The 27525-nt window shown below is 44.7% G+C and overlaps 11 protein-coding genes across 11 annotated transcripts, besides 3 other annotated features; 7 read left to right on the forward strand and 4 right to left on the reverse strand.

Moving 5' to 3' along the window:
* The first annotated feature begins 237 nt into the window (after positions 1–237).
* Positions 238–1442, forward strand: TSTA_048480 (uncharacterized protein). Its single transcript, XM_002485316.1, has 3 exons — positions 238–518; positions 582–731; positions 818–1442. Exons 1-3 carry the CDS (start codon positions 306–308, stop codon positions 1343–1345), a joined length of 891 nt encoding a protein of 296 aa, XP_002485361.1. The 5' UTR covers positions 238–305; the 3' UTR covers positions 1346–1442.
* Positions 757–778: a sequence feature (AT_rich).
* A 109-nt stretch (positions 1443–1551) lies between the features above and the next one.
* TSTA_048490 (citrate synthase, putative) lies at positions 1552–3385 on the forward strand. The gene is made up of 5 exons (XM_002485317.1): positions 1552–1785; positions 1843–2046; positions 2105–2842; positions 2898–2980; positions 3035–3385. The coding sequence occupies exons 1-5, from the start codon at positions 1604–1606 to the stop codon at positions 3142–3144; spliced, it is 1317 nt and encodes a 438-aa protein (XP_002485362.1). The 5' UTR covers positions 1552–1603; the 3' UTR covers positions 3145–3385.
* A 475-nt stretch (positions 3386–3860) lies between these two features.
* TSTA_048500 (prpd, putative) lies at positions 3861–5423 on the forward strand (the record flags this gene model as incomplete). Its single annotated transcript, XM_002485318.1, has 2 exons — positions 3861–4450; positions 4502–5423. The coding sequence occupies 2 exons, from the start codon at positions 3861–3863 to the stop codon at positions 5334–5336; spliced, it is 1425 nt and encodes a 474-aa protein (XP_002485363.1). The 3' UTR covers positions 5337–5423.
* A 202-nt stretch (positions 5424–5625) lies between these two features.
* On the forward strand, positions 5626–6278 carry TSTA_048510 (uncharacterized protein; the record flags this gene model as incomplete). The annotated part of the gene is made up of 2 exons (XM_002485319.1): positions 5626–5779; positions 5836–6278. 2 exons carry the CDS (start codon positions 5626–5628, stop codon positions 6276–6278), a joined length of 597 nt encoding a protein of 198 aa, XP_002485364.1.
* Positions 6279–6297: 19 nt separating this feature from the next.
* On the reverse strand, positions 6298–7243 carry TSTA_048520 (uncharacterized protein; the record flags this gene model as incomplete). The annotated part of the gene is made up of 2 exons (XM_002485320.1): positions 6298–7074; positions 7130–7243. The coding sequence occupies 2 exons, from the start codon at positions 7241–7243 to the stop codon at positions 6430–6432; spliced, it is 759 nt and encodes a 252-aa protein (XP_002485365.1). The 3' UTR covers positions 6298–6429.
* Positions 7244–7458: 215 nt separating this feature from the next.
* Positions 7459–9840, forward strand: TSTA_048530 (bicyclomycin resistance protein, putative). The gene is made up of 2 exons (XM_002485321.1): positions 7459–7758; positions 7823–9840. Exons 1-2 carry the CDS (start codon positions 7540–7542, stop codon positions 9071–9073), a joined length of 1470 nt encoding a protein of 489 aa, XP_002485366.1. The 5' UTR covers positions 7459–7539; the 3' UTR covers positions 9074–9840.
* Positions 7852–10271, reverse strand: TSTA_048540 (uncharacterized protein). The gene is made up of 2 exons (XM_002485322.1): positions 9899–10271; positions 7852–9840 (listed from the first exon to the last, which is right to left on the reverse strand). Exons 1-2 carry the CDS (start codon positions 10189–10191, stop codon positions 9300–9302), a joined length of 834 nt encoding a protein of 277 aa, XP_002485367.1. The 5' UTR covers positions 10192–10271; the 3' UTR covers positions 7852–9299.
* Positions 10272–11501: 1230 nt separating this feature from the next.
* On the forward strand, positions 11502–12390 carry TSTA_048550 (monocarboxylate permease, putative; the record flags this gene model as incomplete). Its single annotated transcript, XM_002485323.1, has 3 exons — positions 11502–11636; positions 12007–12142; positions 12194–12390. The coding sequence occupies 3 exons, from the start codon at positions 11502–11504 to the stop codon at positions 12388–12390; spliced, it is 468 nt and encodes a 155-aa protein (XP_002485368.1).
* A 114-nt stretch (positions 12391–12504) lies between these two features.
* On the forward strand, positions 12505–12959 carry TSTA_048560 (uncharacterized protein; the record flags this gene model as incomplete). The annotated part of the gene is made up of 2 exons (XM_002485324.1): positions 12505–12559; positions 12841–12959. The coding sequence occupies 2 exons, from the start codon at positions 12505–12507 to the stop codon at positions 12957–12959; spliced, it is 174 nt and encodes a 57-aa protein (XP_002485369.1).
* A 4019-nt stretch (positions 12960–16978) lies between these two features.
* On the reverse strand, positions 16979–18462 carry TSTA_048570 (C2H2 finger domain protein, putative). Its single transcript, XM_002485325.1, has 2 exons — positions 17953–18462; positions 16979–17902 (listed from the first exon to the last, which is right to left on the reverse strand). The coding sequence occupies exons 1-2, from the start codon at positions 18248–18250 to the stop codon at positions 17178–17180; spliced, it is 1023 nt and encodes a 340-aa protein (XP_002485370.1). The 5' UTR covers positions 18251–18462; the 3' UTR covers positions 16979–17177.
* Positions 17137–17167: a microsatellite.
* Positions 18463–22515: 4053 nt separating the features above from the next.
* Positions 22516–22542: a microsatellite.
* A 726-nt stretch (positions 22543–23268) lies between these two features.
* On the reverse strand, positions 23269–27007 carry TSTA_048580 (transcription initiation factor tfiid, putative; the record flags this gene model as incomplete). The annotated part of the gene is made up of 16 exons (XM_002485326.1): positions 23269–23329; positions 23364–23458; positions 23528–23738; positions 23828–24098; positions 24275–24460; positions 24598–24628; positions 24694–24869; positions 24977–25092; positions 25154–25558; positions 25589–25626; positions 25727–25920; positions 26042–26221; positions 26364–26430; positions 26525–26758; positions 26828–26849; positions 26952–27007. The coding sequence occupies 16 exons, from the start codon at positions 27005–27007 to the stop codon at positions 23269–23271; spliced, it is 2343 nt and encodes a 780-aa protein (XP_002485371.1).
* Between the last annotated feature and the right edge of the window lie 518 nt (positions 27008–27525).

A 27525-nucleotide genomic window follows, 5' to 3' on the forward strand; every position in this document is an offset into this window, starting at 1 on the left:
TCACATTCAAGGACAATACTGATGTTGATCTTAGCGTTACTTCATTGTTTCAGACAACTCGTGTTTTGTTGATACAGGTAGGTACTCAACTATAGCGTATCTGGATACGGCCATAAATACGGCTCATTTAGTTCTCAAAAAAAAAAAAAAACACCCGATACAGTAATTATCAGTACTAATTACAACTTACGATATACAAGTACTTCTACCCAGCTTCACCATGAATAAGTATTATCTATGCAACTAAATCCTGTTCATTCTGAAATCCTTACTGTTCCTGAACTGAAGTACCCAAAGGAAGAAAAATGGCAGCAGTAACCACCACGGAAACAGCATCTCAGTCCCGCGATAAAGGCGAAAATGCCTGGGCGTACAAAAAAGACGTCGCCTGGTATCGCAAAGATCTCAGTGAAGATACCATTGGGGAAACCCGTGCTATTCTCCAGCAGTACAGCAAGATCCCACCCGAGAGAGTAATTGACCATATCAAAAAAGTGAGGGATAAGGCTTGGGAGGTGGTATGTAATCAAAAGCCAGACGAAGAGATTACGCACAATAGCTGACGAATAGTTGATATGAAGTACCCTTATGGAAGCGTTGGTATGTTTGGGTTTTTGACCCTCAATATGCCGTATATGCCGGAATATGTGGAAATCCTTGATCGCCTGCGAACTGGGGATCAGAAATTTATCGACGTTGGATGTTGTTTTGGACAGGAGATTCGTAAATTGGTAAGACATATCACATTTCCAAGAGATTTTTTTTTTTTTTTTAATATGGAATATGAGGAATGGCAATTTTGACGAACAAATAACAGGTTTTTGATGGCGTTCCATCCCAGAATCTGTACGGCATGGACCTACACCAAGGCTTCATGGATATTGGCTACGACCTATTCTGCGACAAGCAAAAACTTAAGTCGACCTTTATCGCAGCCGACATTTTTGACTCTTCTAATCCGGCTTTTGCGAAAATTGCGGGTACGATAGATATCATCCATGCGGGATCTTTCTTCCACCTCTTCAGCTGGGACGATCAAGTCAAGGTTGCTAAGCAAATCATTAACTTTCTCAAACCACAATCAGGCAGTATGCTAGTTGGTAAACATGCTGGAGACACCAACCCGGGTCACAAGAGTAGACCAGGACGTCTTGGAAGCAGATACAGGCATAATGGAGAGACGTGGAAGAAGATGTGGGAGCAGATTGGAGAGGAAACGGACACTAAGTGGGAGGTTAAAGTAAATGAGTTGGCTGATGATGAGTATTTTAAGGATGGGAAGCAGTATGGGGACTGGGATTCGGAGACTACAAGGAGGTTGCAGTTTTGCGTGAGGAGATTGTAGATGCTCTTTCAGTCGAGACTAGTCATTGTCCTTTGTCTGTTCTAGATAATACATAGGGCAGATAGAATTCCCATATATGATCTCATTGGAATATTTTAAGTACGTATGATATTATCTATCAGTTCCAAGTTGCAAGTGTAACCTCGGTTCGGGGACTTATCCCCAGCTGCTCTTATATACACGGAGGTCGTCTGGAACACCACATTGATCAAGATGATACGAACAACATTATGAACACAAAGACAAAAGTATCTCAAGATGTCAGACGGCACCCTTTTCATCCAAGACTCTCGTACATCCAAACAGTATACCATCTCCGTGACATCTGATACAATAACTGCTGTGGACTTCCAGAAGATCACCTCGCCGACGGGAAAGCTTGCCTTATATGACCCAGGCCTGCAGAATACAATTATTAAGAAGACTCAAATTACCGGGCGGTATGTAGCTGGCTCTACTGCACGCATTTTGAATAATACTAAACGCCATTTTTCTAGTGACCCTGTAACTGGAATAACACTTTTCAGGGGCCTTTCAGCAAAAGAGATCTGGAACCGCCATGCTGATTTTGAAGATCATTTCCATCTTCTAGTTTTTGGGAAGTATCCCTCACCAGAAGAGAGCGAGGCGCTTCGCCGGCGCCTTGCTGTGCAAATGACAGTTGTTCCTGAGACCGTTATCAAGGCGGTGCAGGCTTTTCCGTAGGTACTTCCCTTCCTGCAAATATCTGGCATCAAAGCTGATATACCCGGCTCGAAGACGTACATCACATCCCCTTCCCATGATCATCGCCGGTCTGGCCGCATTCATTTCCGCAGATCCGTCCTCTCTACCGGCAATCCGTGGTGGCAATATCTATCACGGCAACCGCGCTCTCTGCGATGAGGGCGTCATTCGAGCAACAGCCGCTTACGCAGTTGTCATGGGCCTGATCAATTCTCACAGGAAGCAACTCCCTTACGTCCCAGCGGACCCCCAAAAGTCATTCTACGAAAACGTCTTCGCCATGATGCGCTGTCCCGTTCACCACAACTATTTGGTTACGTTCCGTGAAGGCATGGTATTGAATAGTGACAATGGGATGACTCAGTCGAGCGTCGTCTTACTTTCAACGGCATCTTCACTTCCAGACCCAATCTCATGCCTCATAAGTGCAATTACTGCCGCGTATGGACCTTTACACTACGGTGCGCAAGAAGCCGGTTCCACAACACTGAAATCAATAGGATCGTTGGATAAGGTGCCAGAATTCTTGGAACAGGTCAAACGACGTGAGAGAAGATTGTTCGGGTTTGGACACCGACTACACAAGCGTGAGGATCCGCGATTAGCATCGGTGAAGAGATGGTTAAAGATGATGGATTACACGCCGGATCAGGAACCGTTGTTGGAATTGGCGCAAGAGATCGACAGGCTTGCGTCGTCGGATGAGTATTTTATCAAGAGGAATTTGAGGGCGAATGCAGATTTCTACACCCATTTCTTGTTTAAAGCATGGTTCGTATTTGATGTTCTTTCCATCTTTTATTCAAGGGTTTAATATGGAATGCAGGGGTTTCGATTGGGATATGCTGTGTGCTGCAAACATGTTCCACAGAATCATTGGTTTAATGGCTCACTGGCGCGAAGCTATGGGTAAGTGTTGTCCTCCCATAGTCCTCTTTTGAGATAGAAACTGACTTCCTACAGATCAACCGATCAAAATTTTCAGGGCTACGGATCTCTATGTTGGACCAGTGGTGATTCAAGAAGACAATCGTACAGTTCTCGAAGAGCCGAAAATTCAATCCAGATTGTGAATATCCTTAGATTGGGAGTATGAGATCTATTCCTTTGAGGTGCTGTATATTTACCTGAAATACTAAGCTTGATCATTCATTTTCGCTTGAGCTTCATTACGTTTTCTCCATTCTTTTAAGGGTAGATCTTGAGGATTGGTGCCTTATTACTATCTACTGTTTTGAAAGCACCTCAACATGTCATGCCCACGTGATGGGATTGAATGTTGAAAATTTTCCAGGAATGGATCGAAATTTTTTCAATCTCACGTGCAGCTTGAAAGATGGAATTTACCATTGCAATATCCATAGGCATAACATACGTACTCGAAACTACTATGGATATGACCCGATCGCGAATGAAAAAAATGCCAGGGTGCGTCACTTTGGATTCGGTCCCATGCATTACAAGAACGTATTGGACAAGGTCGAGAATTAATGCATTAATATAAATAATGTGCCGGGAGATTAAGTCGCGAGAACCAACTAAATAAACACCCGAAACGCAGTAGCGTAACCCTAGCTCCTCCACTGGCCCAGGAAGATAATACAATAGCATGGCGGTTAGGTGTAAGACGAGGCAGAAGGATTCGCCCCCATGTAGTTAGGACACCGCAAGGTATTGTAAGAAGTGATTTACCCTACCTAATAGATAATCTGTATATTGCTTAGAGGTTCGAAATCAGCATATGAATAGTATACTTCCTAAACTTCCTAATTTGGAAAATATATACACAATGACTGACGAGATACCCTTTGATAAACCGATCCGCGATATCGCATCTTATGTACACAATTACACAATTCCTTCATCTCCAACATCCTTTAAGCACGCGCGTGGCGTGATTCTCGATTCACTTGGTTGCGCAATAGAAACATTGCATAGATCTTCAGAAGCATGTACATTACTTGGTCCCGTCATTCCCGGAACAACTTTTCCGTATGGCTTTCATCTTCCAGGAACATCATACGTTCTGGATCCAGTGAAGGGAACATTTGATCTTGGAGTTTTGATTAGATACCTGGATCATAATGACGCTTTTGGCGGAGCGGAATGGGGCCATCCATCAGATACACTGTCTGCCATTATTGCGGTAATGGATTGGTTATGTCGAGCTGAGCAGAGAAGCTCAACCACTTCCATAAGATACCCGCCGTTGACAATCAAAACATTACTAGAAGCAGCGATAAAAGCCTACGAAATCCAAGGATGTTATCAACTCCAGAATGCCTTCAATGCATATGGTATTGACCACGTGATCCTGGTCAAACTTGCAGCTGCGTCTGTATGTTCATGGCTGATGGGCATGACTGAAACACAAACGATGTCAGTCATTTCTCACGTGTGGATGGATGGTCACCCGTCTCGCGTCTACAGATCGGGAGCCAACACTACTTCGCGCAAGGGCTGGGCAGCTGCTGATGCCGCGATGAGAGCTGTTCATCTCTGCTTGCTTACGCATGCTGGTCAATTGGGATCTAAACAGCCATTGAATGATAAGCGTTACGGGTTCTTGGTGCATACATTTGGTCTCGAGGCTGGATTCGCGTTACCCAGGGCTTTTGGTGACTGGGCAATTCAGAATATCTTTACCAAGCTAATGCCTTGCGAAGGACACGGGATATCGGCTGTCGAAGCGGCACTAGTACAAGGCCGGAAACTCAAATCTTGCGGTCATACAGTGAGCGATATAAAGCACATTGATCTACGTGTCACGGCTGCCGCGAACCTAATAATTAGCAAAATAGGTCGATTATACAACGCAGCTGATCGGGACCATTGCATTCAATATGTGATTGCGCTGGCATTCTTGAAAGGCCGCTTTCCAGATGCAGAAGATTATATGGATGACAGCCCGTATGCAAATAGCAAGGAGATGGATGACTTACGGGAAAAAATTATGATGAAGGTGGATCAAGACCTAACACAGGGATATCTTGATCCGGAGAGGAAAAGTTGCGGAACTGGAATGACGGTTTATTTGAACAATGGAACTGTACTAGACGAGGTTCTGGTTGAATATCCGGCTGGACATTTGAAGAATCCGAGGACGAAGGAACTACACCAGAGGAAATTCGAGAAAAACATGAGGTTGGCATTTACCGATGCCGAAATTGCAAATATTGTGAAGTGTATTGAGGATGATGAGATGCCTATTTCGTCATTTGTGGATTTGTTTACGAGGGATTCAAAGGGAATGGCAAAACTATGATATTGATACATGTCAGATTAGGGTTTATCCTCATAGGTACCTACCTAACCTCCATGAACAATGAATGTATAAAAGCACTATATCTACTTGAACAGTATTCTAAAAAATGTAAATCTATGCTTAGATGAAAGTAGTCCCAACATGGAATCGGGTCTTTTCGGGGTATAATTAGTGTATCTTAGAGTCAGTTGTATTCGTTCCAACTTTTATACACGTTCTTCTCATCTTATTTCTTTATTTTCGCTGTTGAGCATTATCGACGTTCTGAGAAGCAATTTCCCTTATTACAATGATTCTATTTTCTATTTTTGTAGCTCTTCTTGCCGCTACTAGAGCGCAATCTCAGACACCTCCTGGGTTTAAGCCCTCTACTGAGCTACACCTCGGCGTGACATTTCAAGATGGAGTTTCAGTCCAAGCTGGCCATGAATTATTGGCAAATGGTAAATCTACTCAGTCCAGCGCTTTCACTCTAAGCGATTCTAACAAAATTCACAAGAAGCCAAATCCGCTCCTCAACTCGATTTGCACTCGCTCCTAGCTATTCACCATACCCAAACACCCTTCTACCATTCGACTTGGAAATTCATGGTTTTCATGATCGACATAGACGTTGAACGTAACGGCACCAAGTATCCTCTTCTACATTGGTACCAACCGGACCTCATCCTCAGCGGTCGAACCGGCAGACTATCGATTGAAAGTGATAGCAACATGCCAAAGGCAATGTATGCTGGTCCAGCGCCTCCACCGGGACCCGCTCATCGTTATGTTGAAGTGATATTCAAACAACCAGAAAGATATGAGCTGCCAGCAGATTTCGAGAAGTTTTTAGAGAACACGATTGCGGCGAGGTTGGGGTTTGATATCGAGCAATTTGTGAAAGAAGCCGGGCTGAGTGAACCAGTTGCTGGGAACTGGTTTTTGACAGCAACGAGCTGAAAAGAACGCATCCTGTATTAATGGTAATGTGCTGGCATACACTAGATATAGACTCAAATACAATACAAACTTTAACAGATATCCACGCCATTGATAGATTATCAAAACGAATTTATTACCGCCTGATTTATAAATGCGACGTTTTCTACGATCAATGGCTGAAAGAAACAGCAAAATTCAACTTCTCAAAGCCAGCGACAACCTTATCCAGAACCTTTGGATCTCTCGGAATCTCATGACCTTTAGAATGAGTGACCAATCCCGTCGATGTTGGCGCCTTTTGGTGCAACTTTTCATACAAGATAGTCGAATACTCATGCACAAAATCCGACGTACCGACGACATGCAAAGTCGGGATTTTTGGGAAGTGCTTCAACAGCTCATAATCAATAATCGGGTTCTGGTCCGGATCGTTACGAAAAGGTGGGAACGAATTAATAAAGACCGCACAGCGAGCTAGCCGTTCAACATCTGTTGCAGGATTATCACGAGCGTATCTGGCTAATAATTCAGCAAGGAATGAACCGCCGTGAGAAAAACCCAATAGTCCGTCAAATGGACCCTCGTCGTCGATTATCTCGAGGAGCTCTTCATATGCATTTTGGATGGATTCTTCGTCTTGTAGGTTTCCCGCTTTTGGAGGCCAGATGTGAAAGGAGTAATATGGGCCCTCGTATAAGCCTGGGGTAATTCCAGGGCCGGGCTCTGTCTCGACGGATCCCTCTGCGTATGCGAATTGGGCGATGTTGCGGTATTCCAGGGTTTTGGCCAAGGATGACAGATGAGATTTCATAATCTATAGTTCCGTATTAGAATTTGGATAAGACTAAGTCACTTAGTTTTATCAATACCTCAGAATTCATGCCAGCGCCATGTAAGCAAAGCAACTTGAGTGCGGGCATCGTGATAGCCAATATGGGAATATTTCTTCCAGTGACGGGCTGCTTGGGGTGAGCTCTGGACATCGATCAAAAGGGTATAAATTAAAATAGCGAAATTAGCATGTTACGTCTATCTTCATGCATCTGGTAGTCATGAGTGGGCATCGGGGCATTACTGATTAATATCTATTAATAAAGAACCGAGCCCAACCAAAGTTACTACCGATCTCTAGCCCTAAAGCCAGATAAGTAGTAAGGTATCATCATTCGTTACTGATGCACGATTTTTCTCTCTCTCCATTTTACCTCTTTTACGTCTATTTTCATGTAGTTTTCCGAAAGAATTATCACGCGACCTGGCTCATATCAGTTTCAGCAAAATGACAGCTTCAGAGCAGACAGCATTGCTGGGTTCGCCTAGGAAGCCCGCCTACACAATCTTTTCCAATAGTCAGAAGCTCCTTATTATTCTTACTGCGACTTTAGCATCTGTTTTTTCTCCTCTTTCCGCAAATATCTACTATCCGGCGTTGAAAAGTATTCAAAAGGAGCTGAATGTGAGCGAGGAGATACTTAATATGACAATTACCTCTTATATGGTAGGTTTCACCTCACGAATGCAAAATGGAGCATAAGAAGAATTGGACGTAACAATTAGTCCAGATATTCCAGGGTCTTTCACCAACCTTTATCGGATCTCTATCAGACACAATCGGAAGACGCCCAGTCTACATCATTTGCTTCCTTATATATATTGCCGCCAATGTCGGATTAACATTTCAAACCACGTTTATTGGACTCCTCCTACTTCGATGCCTCCAAAGTTCTGGTAGTAGCTCGACAGTAAACCTCGCCTATGGTGTAACTGCGGATGTCGTGACGTCCGCTGAGCGAGGCCGATATGTAGGACTGGCATCTGTTGGCCCAATCATTGGACCTACTTTGGGCCCAGTACTCGGAGGTATCATTAGCCAGTACTACGGATGGCGATTCATCTTCGTTGTTTTGACGGGAATGGCACTTATCATGCTCATTTTTATTATTGTCTTCTTACCTGAAACATGTCGAAATATTGTCGGAAATGGATCTCTCGAACCACTTTCTGTATGGAATAAGCCTCTGAGTTCCTTTCTTTGTAAGAAGAAAGAAAATGAGGACCTTGATGAAACTCTCGAGGCACAACAGGCTATCGAAGCCGCCCGTAAAAAGGGTGGTAAGCCAAAGCCATGGAAATCACTAACTCTACTCTTCACATACCCAACTGGATGCGTCATTCTTTTCAATGGATTCACATTTGCTACATACTACGCCGTTACGACCAGTCTCACCTGGTGCTTTTCTAGTACCTACCACTTCAACGAGGTCGAAATCGGACTTTCCTACATACCCATCGGCGTTGGTAGCATGATTGCAGCTTTCACCAACGGATTCCTTCTCGACTGGAACTATCGACGTGCGGTCAAGAAAGTTCTCGGTCGGCCTCTTGCTCGCGGCGAGCATTTCGATCATGATACAGGTGTCGCTCTCGGCTTCCACATCGAGCGGACCCGCTTACAGATCGTCATACCGGCTGTCGTGCTTGCCATGCTGGCCATGGTTGCTTACGGCTGGTCCGTGTATCTTGTGCTTACACCTGCTGTTCCTCTTGTGTTGCTGTTTCTCTTTGGATGGCTCGGTACAGCTGCTTATTCCGGCATGAACGTGTTGATTGTTGATTTGAATCTCAAGTCTCCGGCCACCGCTACCGCAGCGAATAACTTGATACGTTGCATGTTAGGTGCATTGGGGGCAATGGTTATTATGCCTATCATCAACGCTGTCGGAATGGGGTGGACATTTATCATGATTTCAGGGGTTTGGATTGTATTGAGTCCTCTGATTATACTCGTTGCGTGGAGCAAAAGTAGTGAGTAGTTAGTTCCAAGAGCAAATAATCTGAACTGTAAGCACGTCCCCGACATATATAGATATATCTTAGAAAATGAAAGAATCAATTCAATTATCAGATTTACAAACGAATGTACAACTGTCAAAATCAACCTGAACGCGTTAATTATAACGCGATGAATACGAACCGCTACCTAAGTATAATCTCTGGCAATACTTGCCCTGTTTCCGCTAGGTAGACCTTCACTCAAGATCAGTAGATGACCAAAGCGCGCACCTCAACGCTCTCCCGAATCTCCTTATCTTCCGCACCAGGTAAGGTAAAGCCGCAGTGAGCCACGCGGTCCGCGAGGGTACGATTCGGATCATCACTATACTGGTTGAAAAGCAACATCTCGTTGGGCTTCTGCATCGGAACCCAATACCACTTATGTCTCTGATCATAGAGGACGGAGTACCTTGACTCACTCAAGGAGCCATCCGGACGATAACGGGTCAGTTCTACGAGATCCTCATCCGGGCATGAGGGTCCAGTTGCGATTGCAAGCGGATCACGCTGCACCGTCTTCAAGGGTTTCCAAGAATTGATAATCTTCCAGCGTCCACGGATGGAGGACATCAAGGCCTCCCCGGCACGTTTTTCGACAGCCTCGTAGGTGCCGCGGGGAGCAACATCGACGTGCACGCGACGCATGGGACCGATGTGGTCTACCTTGTGTTTGGAGATGTCAAGCCTTGGTGCCGCTTCGGAGCGGACATTGTGGTTGAAGCAGATTACTTTTTGGGCACCGGTGCTGCTTTCTCGTTAGTCAACACTATTCATAACTAACAGGGCAATACGGGTGTATTTACGCCTTCTTGATTGCTTCCGCAACTTCAAGATAATATTGACTTTTGATCTTCTCCGGGTCATTGAAATCTTCATATGACATCGCAGTGTCATGGTTGATGAGTTGGAGTCCATGATCAGTCAGCGTGATCTTGTCCTTATCAGGGCGAAGGTCATTCAGAGTGACCGCGGCAAGATGAAGGTTCTTGGTTCCATATTGGATCTCAAGATCGTTGGCATCTGGAGGAGTGCCGTCTTGGTTCGGTGCAAAGTATTGAAGGATGACTTCTGGAGTTTCGTAGTTGGAGTGCGGCATTTTGACTTGCTATCCCAAGGTTCTCCTTAATAAACAAGAATCTAATAAAATAGATATTCTTTATTCTCCTCGTTTGGATCTTCATTTTCAATCTCATTTTATGCTTGTATATAAACTGGATAGCCCTAACCTTGGAACTCTAGCCAATCAGCGCCCAGAATACAAATACCCGAAATATGCCGTTTTCAAAAAGACCCGAATGGAATAAAGATCATACGATCAGTCTCATCAGCTGTCAGCAGGAATTTATTTTGAATCATGGAGTTGGCACGTACCGTTTACTCGAGAACTGCTTTTTCAGCTTTCCAAGAAGACCGTCGTCAGGCAAGATGTTGAAACGTCATCTCGCACCACGTGGTGCCCTTTGCCTGCAATTTTCTATCATGAAGATCATCAAAGGGATCATCTAGTATGTGTGCAGCTTTTGGTCTAGTTGGGTAGTCCCGATGCTATACGACAGCCTCGCAGGGTCCAACATTCTTGTCTTCTCCATAAGTGACCGCGTCCAATTGAAATATGCTGAGCATGTAGCCTACCCTCAGTACCCTGTCATCCGCGAAATGCTTGTTTGAAAAAAAAAAAAAAAAAGGGCAGACTGCAGATGCATAGTACGTAATACTCAACTGACAGCAAAGAGGCTCAACCCTGGGGTAATTTTGCAGGACGCTAAATCAGGGTACTGATCTCGAGGTGTTTAGGTCACTGCCAACGTGCTAGGGCTTAAAAGATCGGAATTTTCACCAAACATCTACGTACGCAGGAGGAGGGAGCGGATGAGCGAATTATTTGCTTAATGCTTATAGATACTACTCTATATAAGCACTCCCTAAACTAGTCACTGCTTCTGACCTTTGTTTCCCCTACCGCCATCTTGCCAGTTTAGGCAATATTGTAGCTCTTTTCATCATTTTATCACTCTTAATCCACTTTAATAGCATGGATTATGAGGGACGCCAGGCAATCGTTACTGGCTAGTCAGTAAGACAAGTCAGTAGGAATTCTATTGCTCCATCTGGCGTGATCTTGGATCGACCCTTTATTCTTACCTCGAAGATCCTTTTTTTTCTATATCTCGGTCATCGAACAAAAGGAAAAGACGATAGTCTTGTCCTTAAAGATGAATAAACACTTTAACCGACCATAAATCTACAAGCTTCGAAGAAACAAATTGTCTCGAGACCTCAGCTTAGTCCATGGAAAATAACAACTCACACCACAACTATGGATCATGCTAATTTACAAACAGCATGGATAACCATTAAGACATGCGCAGAACATAATTTTAGCGCGAATTCTCGATGACAAGCGCGATGAGTCTCAACGATCTGGTAGCATTTGATGAGAAGCCGGCCGAAACCAAAGCTTTGGATGGCGTATTACAAACTACAGATGAAGAGAACAACGATAAGAATGGAGCTTCCACTCCGAAGGAATCAACCCATAGCGTATCGTCAGTACTAAATGGAGGTACACAAGTTTGGTTACAGGTTCTTGCGATGCATATCCTATTTTTCAATTCATGGTCAGCTATATGTTCGTACTCTAGCGCCATGGTTACCAACTGATTGATGTCAGGGGAATTGTGAATACTTTCGGATCTTATGAAATCTATTACTCTTTCAATCTACTCTCAACTTCATCATCATCTTCCATGTGATGGATAGGATCCATACAGGCATTTCTGTTAGTGTTTGGGCGCTCTCACGGGACCCTTGTATGTTGCAGGATACGCTCGCCACTTAACTAACCATCAGTGGCTCCTTCTTTCTTATCTTTGGTCAAATGATGCTGAGTCTCTGCAAGGAGTTTTGACAGGTACTACTTGCTCAGGGATTCTGTGTCGGAATCGGATGCCGATTAACGTGTGTCCTTAGTACTGCTATTCTCTCTCAGTATCTCAGCACCAAGATCGCAACTGCTGTTGGATTTACAAGCGCCGGCAGCAGTTTTGGTGAGCTACTTACATATTTCTCAGTTGGCATTTGAATAATGATTATTTCAGGCGGTATCATCTATGCAATCGTCTTCCACAAATCCCAACCCAGCATCGGTTTGCCCTGGGCCACTCGAGTAATCGGCTTCGTGATCCTCGCGACACAACTCATTGCCGTCACCGTATACAAAGTCCGAGTTCTACCGGAGAACAAGCGCGCCGTCATATATTCGCAGCTTTCAGGGAACTGGTATACATTATCTTAATTTTCAGCGCTTTTGTAGGTTTTATGGGACTGTATCATCCTTTCTTTTATGTTCAAACATCCGCCATTGAAAGATATTACGAACCCAAACTTGGGGTTTTATATCCTAGCCATCATGAACGTTACGAGTATTTTTGGTCGAATTATTCTGGGGATATTATTTGATAAGAGTAAGTAACATTTCTGAACCCATCTACAATTGAGGTGTTTTCTTTATATAGTCGGTCCTATGAACGTCATCATTTCTCCGCATTTATATCAGCACTTCTATGTTTGTGCACCATTGCCATGAAAAAGTCTGCCAGTCTAATCATCCTCATGGCGTTCTATCGCTTCTTTTCTAACACTTTCTCGGATTGGGCCAAATGTATGGAGTGATCTCGTTTGGAATGTTGATTGGTATATAACTTCATCTATCCGTGATATGCATATGCTAACAATTGTGATTTAGGTACTCCCGTTGGCGGTGTTGTCCTCAATGATCACGGCCATACATCTCTCTGGATATTCTTCGGTGCCCTTGTCGCAGCTTCAGAAGGTGTCTGGGCTTCTTTGCATACTCCGAGGTGAAGGGAAAATCAGGGACTTTAAGATGACATGTTTCATAAAGTTCATGTAGTATTAGATTCGATGTACCTAGTTCTCGTTTGGTTTCTCATCCAATTTTGCATCAGTTCCGTGCTACCTTTCTACGGGGATTCATATGACGACGGTGGTGAGTGCTTCCGTAGATGTAAGACATATCAGGTATGAATATGATGGCCAGGCACTATGCAGTACGACGTATAAGGGTCAAACAGTATCAAAAATTCAATTTAAAAGGGACATGACCGGTACTGTACTACTTAGGAACTCCTTTTCACGATTCATAACCCATACATCTCTGATACCTATCCTCCTTCTATTTAGCAAACATTGAAGTATGATATTCGAATAGCCGATACCGGAGACCCTTCGGGATTTATCTAGTTATTCGAAAATCACATAACTTCAAAAAATTTTGGCTAGACCGCGCCTATTCCTTGGTTAGACTTCGGTGTCGTAAGCTGCCTAGTACCATTTGTCAAGGTCTCCGGCTAACAGAGAGCCGTACGAACTGGATCGTCCTCTTGTTCCGCGAAGACCTGCCTATATGTGTATAAACTTTGGGCGTCATGAGAGGGTCGGTTGACAAATAATACGAGAATTACATTATGCTGTGTTAATTTTACGGAAGGGGCAGTACATGCGTCGTGGGGGTTGATACTTTTGGACTAAAGGTCCGGAGAATATGGATGTAATTTAGCGACCCTGTGAGACGAGACCTCTCCAGTTCTACATTTCTACTCATTCGGACATAAGTTCAAAGGGGTACGAGAGAACGGTACGTTGCATGACAACAGGACCCCCAAAGACTTGAGATCGTAGCTGTTCCTTGCATCGTTGATGAAGCCACGGAGCAGAATACACCGAATCGGTTATACATAGATAGTTGCTAACTTAACTTAGCTATCATAGCGAAAAATCGACGGAACTCGGCAAACTGGTGACGAATAGCCGAGTCTTTTTATCTTTCGGATACAGTTCTGAGTTCTCCATTCAGACTGCCCGTAAATTGCACTGTAAGGAATGCTCTAGGTGTTTAATAGGGATAAGATTTTGCTGAACTTTAGTTGTACGCATTCATGAATCGAATGCATCTCTATGTCTGTGCACTGCCACGCGCTGAGTCCACTTGGCCGAGTCTATCCAGAGCGGATTGACTTTATGGGAAGGAGATGCGCAGGTTCGAAACATGAATCAATCTTTTGGAAGGGAGCATTGCCGTAATTCCGCACTGCGAGGCTGATGGACACCGCCGCTAGACGAAGGATTGATAACGAGATTGCCAATGGATAAGTTGCTATTCAGGTGAGATAACCGGATGATCGCTGCATGAAGATGCCATGTTCGATTCGCGTCAAATCAATGCACTCGACGTTACTCCATAACCGTGTTATCGACCAACAAGAACGAAGAAAACGATCGGGATAAGCCCAAATCCCAAAACCCATGTTGCCATGTGGTTTCCCACTTTTTTGACTTTGTGATAACGAGTACGAAATACCGTATTCTCCGCACAGTGATGGTCTGTATCAGCCAAGATGTAACTACATACTGGGCCATTCAGCGGTTGACGTTTCCAGGGACCTGGTTGGGGTTTGAGGCTTTTGACTAGTAATCTCGTATGGAGTACGTACGTAGAGTTTGAAATAACCTCGAGACCACGTATTGGTACGTACGTAAGTTTACACTTTACACTTTAGGTGATTGCGTGGAGAGCATCAGTCAGGACCATCCACTGCCTAGAAGTAATAATTGACCATACATACTTTAAACAATTCCGGTACTACATAGTAAGTTGTAGCTGAATATGTTGGATTTCTTAGGTACTTCAACTATTAGTCAGTTGTTGATTGACCATGAGTCAGACCACCACTTGAAAGTGGCTTATCATGCAGCTACGCGCTAATTGTGAAATGAACATGATTTGGAATATCCTCAGACCACTGTCTCGCTAAATAAGTTCTGTCACCTGCGTAGATGCTCTATCCAGTGAACTCTTTCTCGGAGAAATCTCGTGTTGGCGGATAACAAGACGAAACCCACGTGAGCGCGTAAGCCCTAACAGACCAATCAAACAATTATGCGCGGATTATCACCAAAAAGGCTTTACGGAGTAGATCCAGAGAAATGTATGGCTGGGTCAGGTAAATCATTTAGCCCCTCTTTTCCAGAAGGATCAGTGGATCAATCATCACCCAATACTTACTTCGTACTCTACGTAAATAGTCCGTAAGTAACGCTGAATACATGAGTACTGCCAAAAACCTTAATAAATCATTTTTCCAACGAATTGAAGCGCCACCGACCCATTGATCTGTGCCACCCAGCTGTCAGCTGAATTACCACAAGCGGATAACCCGGAATTTTCAGAGTGTATAATGATCGGAGTACGGAGTACGAGGTCCGTACACCCCTCAATTTAACATACGTATCATTCGTCAAGTAGTCTAGTCTAGGTTCTAGAAGATCGCGATCACCGCGCCAAGTCTGCACATCCCTCGCAACCACATGGCTGAGTAACCGGACTAACTGATCTCGTATAGACCCCGAAGTAAAATCAATAGCTGATGATTCTATTACACAGCATCGAAGGATCAGTCCGTGCTTTTAAGTAGCCTATTTTGGGGGTTTAGGGTCATCAGAGAAACGCGTGGCCAAGATCATGCAACAGCAGACTCGTACATGAAGAGTCAAAGCATCATTTTCCTCATCCATATCCGATTCCCGAATGCATTGACAGTAAGACAGTAAGCACATTTACGTACACCAGGTGTTTGCGTAAATTCCGCAACTTTATCTACAAAACTCATATCTAGAGTAAGCACAGGCGACACTACTCCGTACGGAGTAATCTTAGCGCATCCATTTCCCATGTGGCGACGGCGTCAATTTACCAACAGATCTAATCCCATTCGAGTAGCTTATGCGTTACTATCGTCTTTCACCGTCGTGCTAATAGTATACCGCTAGTGAAATTGCAAGGTTTACTTACTAACTTGCTCATCATCTTTCTACTACATAGTAAGAGAAAGGCGGCTGAATCCGTCAGTATCCATACCTGATGCAGTATGGGTGCTCCGGAATCTAAATCTACTCCCATTCTGAAGGCAAGTTAAGGCAATTAGGATTTTCCAGGATCTCTAGTCGGAAGCCTCATACACTTTGATTCTGAATTAGTGTATTGTGTGTCGTCGTGTGCGTAGATCCTTAATTCTCTGTGGTCAGGAAGCCTGCTGTTCCGTGTCTCTGGCTGGTCCTGGTAATACGTACGGAGTAACGTTGTCCATCTGTTCAGCATAATTAATGGGGGTTGCAGTTCGCCATAGAAGGGTCAAAATCTTCTCTTGTAGATCACAGATCTCGCTTTCCTACTCCTTTTGATTTTCTGATAGTCTGATTAGGTCTGTATACGGCAGCAAAGATCCTCTGGTAGGGCTAGGGCTACATCTAACTACAGTATCCAACCTATGGAAATGCCAACAAGTATCAACTATCCTACTAGTTCCATCTCATCACACCCCAAGTGATCAAACTGATACCTGAATCGGTTCGCCGAGACACTCGAGCCCACGACGATCTGACTATCTACTTGCTGTAGTTACGTACTTATATACACGAAACTTGCGTAGAATCCGCCGCATGATAACCAGATAAGGACGAATGGTTTGTTTCAACTCCTGGCCCACAAACTAGTCTATCCCAGTGGCTTGCTGAAACCTATCTGGATAGACCGGAATCTCATCCATGTGGATACTTTACCTGGTCACAGATTAAGGGGAAGTTGATTGTGCCAGGATAACGCCATTGTTAGTTCGCCGAAGTCCGATGGATGAATCATCCAGACTACCACGCCAGCGTCACCCTTGAGCTTCGTACTACACATCTAAATCTGATTACGCAGGTAGATATTCAAGTTCAATAATGAAGTAAATCGATCTCATTGTTATGAGGAATTCAATATCAAAAATAATGTGCTATTCTCCAATAACACCATGCAAGCAAGCCAAAATCCATGGGGTATAAATCCGCACACTTTTATACACAAAAAAAGACCACCTCAAAAACACCTAGTAAAACACAATCCCAATAAAAGGAAAAAAGGGACGAAATCTAATAAAACACATGAAGACGTAAAACCACCATGGACCCGAGATAAGGGCCCTTTCTTTTCTTTTTTTTTCCTTTTTTTTTTTCTATCTTTGATCATACGACAGTCGCCGTCATAGGTCGTCCACTATGACACCCACGCTCATGACGCTTCATATTGCTGCGTACGCTAAACGCTTTTCCGCAACCTGCATGTGTGCATCGGAATGGTTTTTCGCCAGTGTGGCTGTGGGAGTGGATTCGGAGACTGGATGGGCGAGAAAATGCCTTGTGACATGTACGGCAAATGTACCGCTCGTGGTTTGGGGGAAATGGTGTAGTGGTCGAAAGTGGAAAGTAGTGATGATGTTGCCAGCCTTGGTGATTCACGGGTGAGAGCATGGCTGGTGGCGGTGGTGGGGGAGGAACAAGTGATGATGGAGTCACTGGAGCGGATGCGCTGTGTGCTCGGGGATATGGCTTTTCTTCCAAAGTGGTATAGTATGGTGTTGGTTGTGTGGCCGTTGTTATCGAGGTTGTGGTAGATGAAGGACTGGGAATGGCGTGTGGAAGGCGAGCAGAGTCGGGAGAGGCGAGTGACGAGATGGATAGGCGTTCTGGTGGGTGGACTGGTGTGTTCTGGAGTGACGCAGAGATAGATGGTAAAGATGTGCGCTGTGGAGGTTGATGCGAGACTGTGCTGCTGACTGATGCGGAATGTGATCGTCCCGAGGGAAGAGATGCAGGCGAGTTACCTTCTGTAAAACCGGAGCAGGGGCGCATTGGAGGTGTTGGAGGGAAGAAGTTGCGGCTGTAATCGCCAGAGTCATGGCGAGCACGTTCTAAAGACATGTCAGTCATCAAGTCAAGCCGTCAGAATTGAGGTGCATACTGTTTGCAGGCATACTATCCATTCCTTCCAACAGACTCGATATCGAAGGAAGAGAGCATTTGCGCTGATCATCTGCTGGAGGTGACAGTGGTAACTGCGGCGTTGTCGTTTTGTTACTGTTCACTACAGAGAAGTAGGATGTGTTCGCAGCAGTTGTGATGGGACTTGGTTTCTCGCAGTATTCGTCATATTTGCGAACTGAACCTGACAGGCTCGGTGCAGGACTGAGATGAGGTTGAGACGAGGTGCCGGATTGTTCGCTCCATTCTGTGGAGACTAGGTTGGAGACCTTCATCATGTCTTTTCCTGGTATCTACTGAGTGACGAGAGAAGTAGGTCCGATTGATAGATGTTGTAGTCAAACCAGTAAGAGACGTATTGAGATATACAAAGGGAAGGTATGGGTAGAATTCGAAGAACAGAGCGGGAACCCGGCGTTTTAATGTATGGTAGAGTATACAGAGAGCATACGCCGGATCCGCACCCAGCATGACTAGTTAGGCTTTTTTTTGTTCATAGAGTTGGAAAAACCCCGTAAAATGTAAAATATCCACCAAATTTAACTCTACGACTCGAACAGAGCCGTACTAAAGTTAGCATGCGAAAACTTGGGGCCGGAGGCGCCCAACCCAACAATAATTTTAGCTTAGTATTACTCGTATGTATTATGATTGGCCGTGCGAATCTAACTGAGTTTCCTGCTACCTATTAATTTATTAATTGTATGTAATTTATCCCAGTCCGTTGGTACGGATCCCAGTAAAGAGCCGTGGATCTGTTCTGCTTTTGTCATATGTTGCCTCGAGTGCCTGCAATACAAAGAGTTTGACGATGATACAGGGCCATAGGATACTGGATACAAAGAACGTGTCAACCGACGACAAGGCAGATCATGATAGTCTGTGATCCGAACATGCATTAGAGAGAACTCCTGAGTTTCATAGCTTAGTCTATTACGGCTAGTACGTAGTTACGTAGTTCGAGGGAAATACACCACGCGAACAGTGCGATACAATAAATATGGTTCGGTATGGGTTGGAACGTGCTTTCGTCCCACACTTAGATTGCGATGGACCCGAGATAAATCTCGTGGCGTTTTTTTGGTTCTTTTTTTTACAGGGGCTGTACGTACACGCGAGCTACTCAACGGTCAATAGTCCCGGATTTCCATTACCGAAAGTAGTTTGGGACAGCATGCGTCTCAAGAATATGCAGTATTTATAGAGCTGTCTTAGGGATTCGTAGCGAGTCAAGACCGATCCAATCCTCTCCCAGAATACTGTCACAGACATGGAAAACAAACGCCCCTATCAGAAATCCATTTCCATACGGTAATACCCGTAAGCGAAGGATTCAGTGTCTAGCCTGGTCCCAGGCCAGAGAGTCAATGATACAATTTAGCGCCGATCTCGCCGCGGCTGTAAAGAAGCCGGTTTTATTTACTTGTAATATATACTACGTAGTATTATCATACGGTAAAATGTTAGTACAGGCTAACGGGATTTGCTCGAGACTCACATAATCCATTCCTAAGCTAAAGGTCGATCCTCTGTTGACTGACTCCGTGCTTGGTACTCGGATCCTTGATCATGAGGATCACGGATGTTTGTGATTAATTGATCAAGATGTTATTATAGGTTTTACATAGTATTGCTAACCACGTAGTCGTCACAGATCATTCATGGGTCAATAACCCCTTGGCGGGTTCGTGTTTGACGTGCCCGGGAAGTCAGCTGGTTAATTGCTCAAAGTGGTAATTCTGGCAACTATTCCCGCGAGGATCTACGTACGGATTATGGAGTAGCAGATCGTGTGAGCTGAGTGCTGAGTTGGCTTTGATAATGCGCATTGGCTGAAGATTTACATATGATAGATAGACCACTGCATGAGACACGACGAATAATACAGACGTGGTACTTTGAAGGGGGAGTGGGTGGTGATCCAAGGGATGATCATAAAATCCACCTTTCATGGATTGTCTCAGACAGGGTTGTTCCGGGTTGGCTCGAGACCTCACCCACTGATCTGAGAGGGTCTCTTGGCTACGGGGCGTATTACAAGAGCAGAAACGAGTTTAACTTATCCGCGTGATTATTTCCATACAAGTTTCTATCTCGATCTGATGCAGCACGAAAACAGCAACGAGACGTGTCGAATGCATGAACACGGACGATCATAAAAAGATCGGCAACGACTCAATCAGTTGACGAAAAACAGAAGAAGAGAGTAGGGAAAAGAACAAAAAAAGAAAATTCCCCGAATTTCATGCCCGTTGCACTGACTGCGTGTGAGCAGTAATCTCCTCCACATGCTCGGCGCAGCTTTGCCGCCCCACAAATTCGTATATGCGGGTATGCATGCGTCTTGTCGACGAGTCAACACACGAACAAGCAGTCCTACTGGTCATGTCAGGCTTGTCGTCTCATATTTATTGGTTGGCAATGACAAGATGTGATAATGCTCTACTATTTGCGCATATCATCCAAATGCAAAATACATGGCAAGCTGATAACAGCGTAGAGTAAACGCGTATTCTGCAGGTTTGGATGCTGTGATTCTTTGCTAAATTCGTGCAACACAACCTGCTAGGTACGAAAGCTTAACTCTCGATTGTCGAGCATCCCGAATATGGAACACATATCGTGACGTGTTGGCCCTCGGTACTAACGTGGCCAGAAAGCTGCCGATGCATGGTCATCAGAAGCAACAACGCAATGAAGATGCCAACCAAGTCCAACTACATGTCACAGCACACGGCGCGAGGCTGATGCCAAGCAAGCCCGGAACGTCTTTCAAATGATCTGAATCCGGAACGTCTGTCGAATGATCTGAATGTAAATCACCGGAGTTTCTTCGCTACGATACGCTCTGTACATCCTTTTTCTTTTCCATAGGCTGGTATTTTGCGTATTATACGTAATTTTGATAATTCTCCAATCATCCTCGAGTCGAGTACGTGATTGACTCGTTTGGGAGGGCAAGGCTTCGTTTTCTGATTCTACTCCGCAGGCCACTTCTAATATGTAATTTTACTAATCACTTAGTCCCGTCTACTCCGTACTCTACCTACTCCGTAAAGGGGGGAAATTGTCGGGAACATCCCGAGAAGCTCAGCTGGCCATTCTTTCCCATTTACGGTAATTCTCACGCTTACACCGCCGACGAACGGGTCAGTTGTCGATCATACTGTATTACATTTACAGCGCAAATACGTGTTGAATCATATTTATGTGTGGGAGAGTACTGGCATATATATATATATCTTCTATCTGTGTCTCCTATCCGTGTCTTCTATCGGCATCTCATATCTCACTTGTGACAAGTCAACCAAAGCATACGTAAAAACCGACTAAACATCGATTCTGTGTTGACGTAAACCTCGTTTTAACATACGCTCCGTATTATCGGGACTGGGATCCAAGATCGGCGTCTAACCTGAAATGGCTGACACGTTATGATGATCATCAACGACTATTTACGTTACAGATGCTCGTACGGAGTAGATTTGATCTAGAAATGTCACATTGCGTGGTCGATGAGTATTCATTTACTACTACCTGGACCGAGTACAACGAATTGATTGCTTTTGCGCTAGTAGACTAGCGAGTATGAGCCAGGTACCGAAAATCTCCGTGTATTGCAGTTCATGGGGTTATTTCCCGAGTCAACTGCAGATGTATGCAACCCACGTACGAGGTTCTCGACCGTGGTGTGGTATTGGGCGAGGAAATAGAATAGTCAAGACTCGTAACAGCTGGCGACCAGCAATTGAATTACAATACCAATACAGAATCTGTACTATTTACCACGCGGGCAGATCCGCTTTTGCTGATCATTGTGGCATGTCGGATGTAACATTGCACAGACCATGTCCGATACAATCTCAATCATTCTCGTGAGGTCGCGAGATACAGCTGATCGTATTACGGTACGAATACATGTAATAAATAACCCAATCGGAGATCCAAAGATCGTCCTCACGTGGCAAAACTAATCCGGAAAGAGGACTGTGCTCCGTCTCGCTTATTTTAATTTTTAGTTAGCGACGTTTTTTAATCTGGAGATCTTCCCGCTTTTGGCATGAAACCCGCTTACAGATCAGCTTCCATTTGAAACAATAGTCTCATTGGCCTTTTTTTCCTTTTTCTATTTTCTCTTCCTTTTTCTCTCCCTTTTCCTTTTTCGATTGGCGTGGATAAATAAATGATCCAATTGCCCCCGTGATTAGGGTTAGGAGGACAGACTTATCACATTGCCGCTACAGGCATGTTTTTACATTGGATATCATACCTACGTACTCCGTAGAGATCCTCGGATGAACCGTTCTGTGCGATGTACTCGTGTCATCCGTTGCAGCGGGTGACTCGGACTATTCTGCTTCGTAGCTATCTTTATTTAGACTTTGTCCCAATGACTTATCTCACACCTCCACCACCATGCTATGCCAATGCTTACTCAGATGCAACCAAGTCAATGATCGTCGATGCCCGTCACTCAAGATGCAAGGCTCTTCAACTCTGATCCTGAAATAACTCACCGAAATAGACGAGTTGATTTCAGTCAGATGATGATGATGATGATGATGACGATTATACTCGGTATTGTCGAAGCAAAGAGCCCCCAAAGTCACTCCCTCCGTTACCTACAGATTGCATCTGATTGACGGGCATGATCATGCCGAGGCAAACCCCCTGCAAAGTCGTCGCCTAGCCATCACTCCGTACACACACAAATGATCTACCTTGCTGTTCATTTTCATACCCTGTAGGTACTCCGTAGCACTCGAGCATAATGATCCTTCATGTGGGGTCGATACTCTATATCCATTCGCATTCTACATGAATGAATGTCACTTCATCTCGCACGGCACAGCCAAACACAAAGTTTGTGGTACTCTCGAGCTTTCTAATCCATGGACTATCGCGAATACCTGCCGGAAGAAGAACAAAGTTTTGACGGCCAACCAGAGTGTCTCTTTTTTTCTTTTTCTTCCCGCAGTACGTTACCGTCTGAGCGTTTTCGCCGTTTGGCGTGGTTAGAATGATGTACGTATACCCTAAACTTTCTTTGAGCGTCTGAGCACACATTTCTACCTGTCAATCGAACCTGAAGTTAGATTGGCCGTTAGACTCGGACGCCCTAATCTGGCACGCAATGTCACACATCACACTTCGTATCGCCGGGTAAACGAATACTCTCGTCTATGCATGCACATACATCTAAAAGTTATCGTATCACAATCTTTGTTTGACAATGCGTCCGTGATAAATCATTATCAACGGCTCTCTCCCCACTTTGGCCGAGGATCACCGGTGATCAGCTCGGCAAAATGCCGGCGCCAGTATGTGGCTCTTTCTTACGTGGATCAGGATACAGACTACCAAAGTCACAGCATAGTTAAAGAACAGTACGTATTATTATCGGGCACGACGGATAGTCTCCAGACAGCATTAAGGGCAAGGGTCTGGATTTTTCCGGGGCGACTTTCTCCTCGGTTCTTTGATCCCTTGGACCCGGTTATCCCATGAAATATCCCCCAGGTTCTCTTAGTCTTTGGATTGCTACATCAACCAACGAGATTCAAATCACATGATCGTAACGGTACCGAGTGTTGGAAAAATAGATTGAATATATCATATATTTTCCGGGGCTGAGTTCGCCTTTTCGCCGGTTGTTTCCGGTTAGGAAGTGTTGCATTTAATGTGTTAACTCCGCGAATACGTGGTGAGATTGTCTCCAAGAATTCGTACGGTGTTCTGTACGGCAGTTTATGTTTTGGTGTGTGGCTTTTTCTTGGAGTTATTGATAGCACGTAGAATGGATCGACGAATATAGGTAACAATGGATTCTTTACTTGAGGGAAGAACGTTCAAACTATGCTTTACAGCCAATGAAGTCGTGTCCTCGATTATTATCCGCGTAGTTATGTGTCTCGCAGCTAAAGTGATCGATTTGGTTGACGGAATAAGGATGCAATTCGGTGTCAAGTTCAAGCTTCAAATCGCCATCTTCGGCGGCGTATAGCCGAGGTGATTGGTTGATGCTTTTGGGGAGATTTGAGTATAGGTACTCTGTAGTATCAAGCCCTCTCTTTGTAAAGATCACATGACCTTCGGGCCGATATTTATCCGTACGGGATAGAAGACCTCACTTCCTTAGATAATTTTCCCTCAAGAGATAACTTAGACAAGCAGACAGAGAGGGTAAGAACGTTGAGAACGCTCTATCGAGAATCTATCATTCCCCAATGGGAAGTGTACAACTGATATATTTACTACTGCTCCTAATCCTTGGCAACCAGATCTTCCTCTGAATTCTTTACACTCTCCCATGGCCATGGTGTTGTAGAGTGTGCACAAAGGAATTGAATTGCCCACATCGTTGAATCTTTCCTTGCTCACGTTCCAAGGGTTATCCCCAATTGCCCAGCTATCCGGATTTTGATCCAAGAAGCTGTAGGTATAGTTGCTCTGTTGGATTGGGTAGGACGTTTCGACATTCCCATGGGCTTTTCACAGGTTAGTCTCGACCTTGTATTAGAGCTGAATTTCTAAAAGCTACGTCTGCGTCTGTGTAGCCTGCCTGATTGTCTTGTCTTCATATCCTGATGCGAGAATCTTTCCATTTAGGGGAAATGAAATGGACCTGACGTTCTTTGAATGGCCTGACAAGGTCTCTACAACATTTCTAGAGCTTGTTTCAACTCCTTCAATGGATATTTTGATGCTGCCCGGCTATTACTTGTCCATCCGGGGAGGATGTTATCGTTCCAAGCGGAATGCCGTCGAGGATCCGCGAGGTTTCTTTGGTTTTTACATTCTCAGATATAATAACCAGCGGCCAGTATCTCCCCATCTGGAGAAAAGGTTTTCTGGATCGGGTCCAGAGCCACGAAATCTCCTTGCCAAGTCTCCTGTCTTTATGTTCCAAACGTGGAGAGCTTTTTCACGATTGATAGATATTTGGCGGGCAACCAACTGTCCATCCGAGGAAAATATTGGATGGCCATCGTTGCGCTGCTAACTCTCCGGTCCGTCCATTCCAAACTGCACATTCTCAATGAGAACCTCTTCCCCCAAACTATCACTTGTCCGTCCGAGAGGAACCTCCCTCGGCTGACATGGCCGACAGATGTAGCCACTAGATCCCTAGTGTCAGCACTCCAGAGCCCGACAGACGGAGAATCTTGTATAAAGGCTACCATCTGTCCGTCTGGGGAGAAGACCAGTGCTTGGCCAAGGAAGACCTCCACAATGTATCTGCCTTCCAGAGCCTGACCGTACCGTCGCGTGATGCAGAGGCTAGAAATTGCCCGTCAGGGGAGAAAATCACTTTGCTGACATAGTCTTGGTGGCCCTTGAATGCTTTCACCAGAGCCCCCGTCATGGTATTCCAGATTTCCACCACTTTGTCGTCTTCTGCAAAGGCCGCCAGCTGTCCATTTGCGGAAAAGACCAAGCCGTAGCCCTTGAACGTCTTTACCAAATTCCCAGTTTGTACGTTCCAAAGACTTATCTCCTTGTCTTGTGATTCAGTTGCTAGCAGCTGGCCGTCTGGAGAAAATAGCACTTTGTGGACTCTGCTTTGTATGACCTCTTCGGGGGGTCTTCATCAGAGTCCAGCTTCGGGTTTCCACACTGTAATTGAGTCGAGATCGTCGTCGGCCTGGGCTGCCTGCGATCGTTTCCTTTGTTGAATTGTGACTCATTTCTGATTTGCTTCTCAGGAACAGTCTTCTTGTCCTGTCGTTGCTTTCATCCACTGATCACACTACCTTATCTTCTGTACTACCTTGGTCAGTACTCTCTTCATTTTCGTCTTCGTCACTTTGTTCAAGTAGATCCATCACTTTCTGATGGCCTGCCATCTCCGCAAGAACAAAAACTGTGTTCCCACCATCATCTATTGCATCAATGTTGACATCTCCTTCCAAAAGCAACTGGACTATCAACACATCTCCAGCTTTTGCTGCGTGGTGAAGTGCTTTCCATCCATTATTGTCAAATGCTTCAATATCAGCCCGTTTCCTTGATCAAAACACGTGCCACTCTTCTCTGTTAAGACTTGGCTGCCAACAGCAATGCTGTACATCCATCTTTGTCTGCTGAGTCGATATCGGCGCCGTGCTTTAGTAACAATCGTACTAAATCCGAGTGTCCTCGTTTTGCCGCAAGGAGAAGGGGTGTCTGACGATCCTCGTTATTTACGTGAACATCACCGCCGTTTTGCAACAGAAATCGCACTTGTGTTTCATCCCCGTCATGGGGAGCTTGAAGCAAAGCATTTTGCGACATTGTTTACAAAGTGAAAGCCTGTTCAACCTTTTCCAGCGTCGAGCGATGTTGTATTTAGTAAAATTATTGCTACATTGGTTGTTGACTATTGACTAGAGAAGAATTCGTATTTCGTACGGTGGTCTACGAGATGGTGAAAGCACAATCCACCAGCAAGATTAGGCGTAGTGAGTTCTTCGTCCATCTATGTTTCAGAGCGTGGTTGATATAGACATTCTTAGCGAGCTGATTTCCAGGTTGTACTACATTATTTGTCAGCTAGCATGGGGGCTATATACCAAATAGATGGTCTGCTGGCTTCTGATTGACTCGACATCCTGGATCCTGATTATCCGACTACTAGGTGTCCAGATATTTGGCACCAGATGGGTAGCTGGTTGACTTTCAAGATCGAGCAGCTTATATTGGAGCCACTGGTGTGCTAGGGCAAATGAGGGATGAGACAAAATATTTTGGTACCCATGTATAATTAACCAGGCAAATACAATCGCGAAGGAAAAGTGGCAGTTTACCTATAGGACGGGGAGGTTGCTAAGCTCCGAATTCATAAGACCAACACCACCCGTAGACGAATTACCCACCTCCGTACAAATGGGAAGTTTACTTTATTCTCAGATGTGTTTGTCCAAGATGACAGGATGCTATTTTTGACGGTCCGAAATAAACCCCAGATGGCTCACACGGGATAGACTACACGAGGCTAACCACGGTCGCAGCATCACATCGGATAGCAGGCTATGCCTCAGACGCCACCCAATCATGAAAGGTGAATGAACATTAGCAAGGTTAATGTGTCGAGGTTCGCGGGTTAATATAACGATACGGGGTGGCTGTCATGACGGTTCCATGAACAATGAGACATAAACGGAGCCAGAGTGCTCACCTTTGGACAGCGCTTCTCAGACATCTAACTATGTGTTTATACATACATCGCCACCATCATTCATCAAGCTTTCCAACTTGGGCGGTGAGTCTCGCTTCTCCTAGATTTCCCAGAATTAGTCGGAGAAACCCAGAACCAGGGCCAAGGCATATGGCTGTCCTAGCAAAGTGAACAAGGCTTTTCATTCTGTTAGGTACCTATGGCAAAGATAAATACGAGTGGAGGATATTTTCACAGCTTACCTATTCTTGATATAGTGTCCGACCAAATCACAGTTCAGTCCAATCATTCGATACGTTTAACCGCGTCACGAGTGCTCGGCTCAAATCAAAATTTATCTGAAGAAATCAGGCCGGAAATTACCTTCTGTAACATCAAATGAAATCTTGTTCCTCA

The sequence above is a fragment of the Talaromyces stipitatus genome, genomic scaffold, assembly GCF_000003125.1.
Source record: "Talaromyces stipitatus ATCC 10500 scf_1105507295515 genomic scaffold, whole genome shotgun sequence".
Classification (NCBI taxonomy): Eukaryota; Fungi; Ascomycota; class Eurotiomycetes; order Eurotiales; family Trichocomaceae; genus Talaromyces; species Talaromyces stipitatus.

What these genes read in the sequence shown, in the direction of transcription:
- TSTA_048480 (XM_002485316.1), top strand. Translation starts at nt 306, where the DNA reads ATGGCAGCAGTAACCACCACGGAAACAGCATCTCAGTCCCGCGATAAA. An exon ending in GGGATAAGGCTTGGGAGGTG is followed by an intron (nt 519 to 581) that starts GTATGTAATCAA and finishes GTTGATATGAAG; the next exon opens with TACCCTTATGGAAGCGTTGG. An exon ending in GACAGGAGATTCGTAAATTG is followed by an intron (nt 732 to 817) that starts GTAAGACATATC and finishes AACAAATAACAG; the next exon opens with GTTTTTGATGGCGTTCCATC.
- TSTA_048490 (XM_002485317.1), top strand. Translation starts at nt 1,604, where the DNA reads ATGTCAGACGGCACCCTTTTCATCCAAGACTCTCGTACATCCAAACAG. An exon ending in AAGACTCAAATTACCGGGCG is followed by an intron (nt 1,786 to 1,842) that starts GTATGTAGCTGG and finishes CCATTTTTCTAG; the next exon opens with TGACCCTGTAACTGGAATAA. An exon ending in TCACTGGCGCGAAGCTATGG is followed by an intron (nt 2,981 to 3,034) that starts GTAAGTGTTGTC and finishes GACTTCCTACAG; the next exon opens with ATCAACCGATCAAAATTTTC.
- TSTA_048530 (XM_002485321.1), top strand. Translation starts at nt 7,540, where the DNA reads ATGACAGCTTCAGAGCAGACAGCATTGCTGGGTTCGCCTAGGAAGCCC. An exon ending in TGACAATTACCTCTTATATG is followed by an intron (nt 7,759 to 7,822) that starts GTAGGTTTCACC and finishes CAATTAGTCCAG; the next exon opens with ATATTCCAGGGTCTTTCACC.
- TSTA_048540 (XM_002485322.1), bottom strand. Translation starts at nt 10,191, where the DNA reads ATGCCGCACTCCAACTACGAAACTCCAGAAGTCATCCTTCAATACTTT. An exon ending in GCGGAAGCAATCAAGAAGGC is followed by an intron (nt 9,841 to 9,898) that starts GTAAATACACCC and finishes ACGAGAAAGCAG; the next exon opens with CACCGGTGCCCAAAAAGTAA.
- TSTA_048570 (XM_002485325.1), bottom strand. Translation starts at nt 18,250, where the DNA reads ATGATGAAGGTCTCCAACCTAGTCTCCACAGAATGGAGCGAACAATCC. An exon ending in GGATAGTATGCCTGCAAACA is followed by an intron (nt 17,903 to 17,952) that starts GTATGCACCTCA and finishes ACATGTCTTTAG; the next exon opens with AACGTGCTCGCCATGACTCT.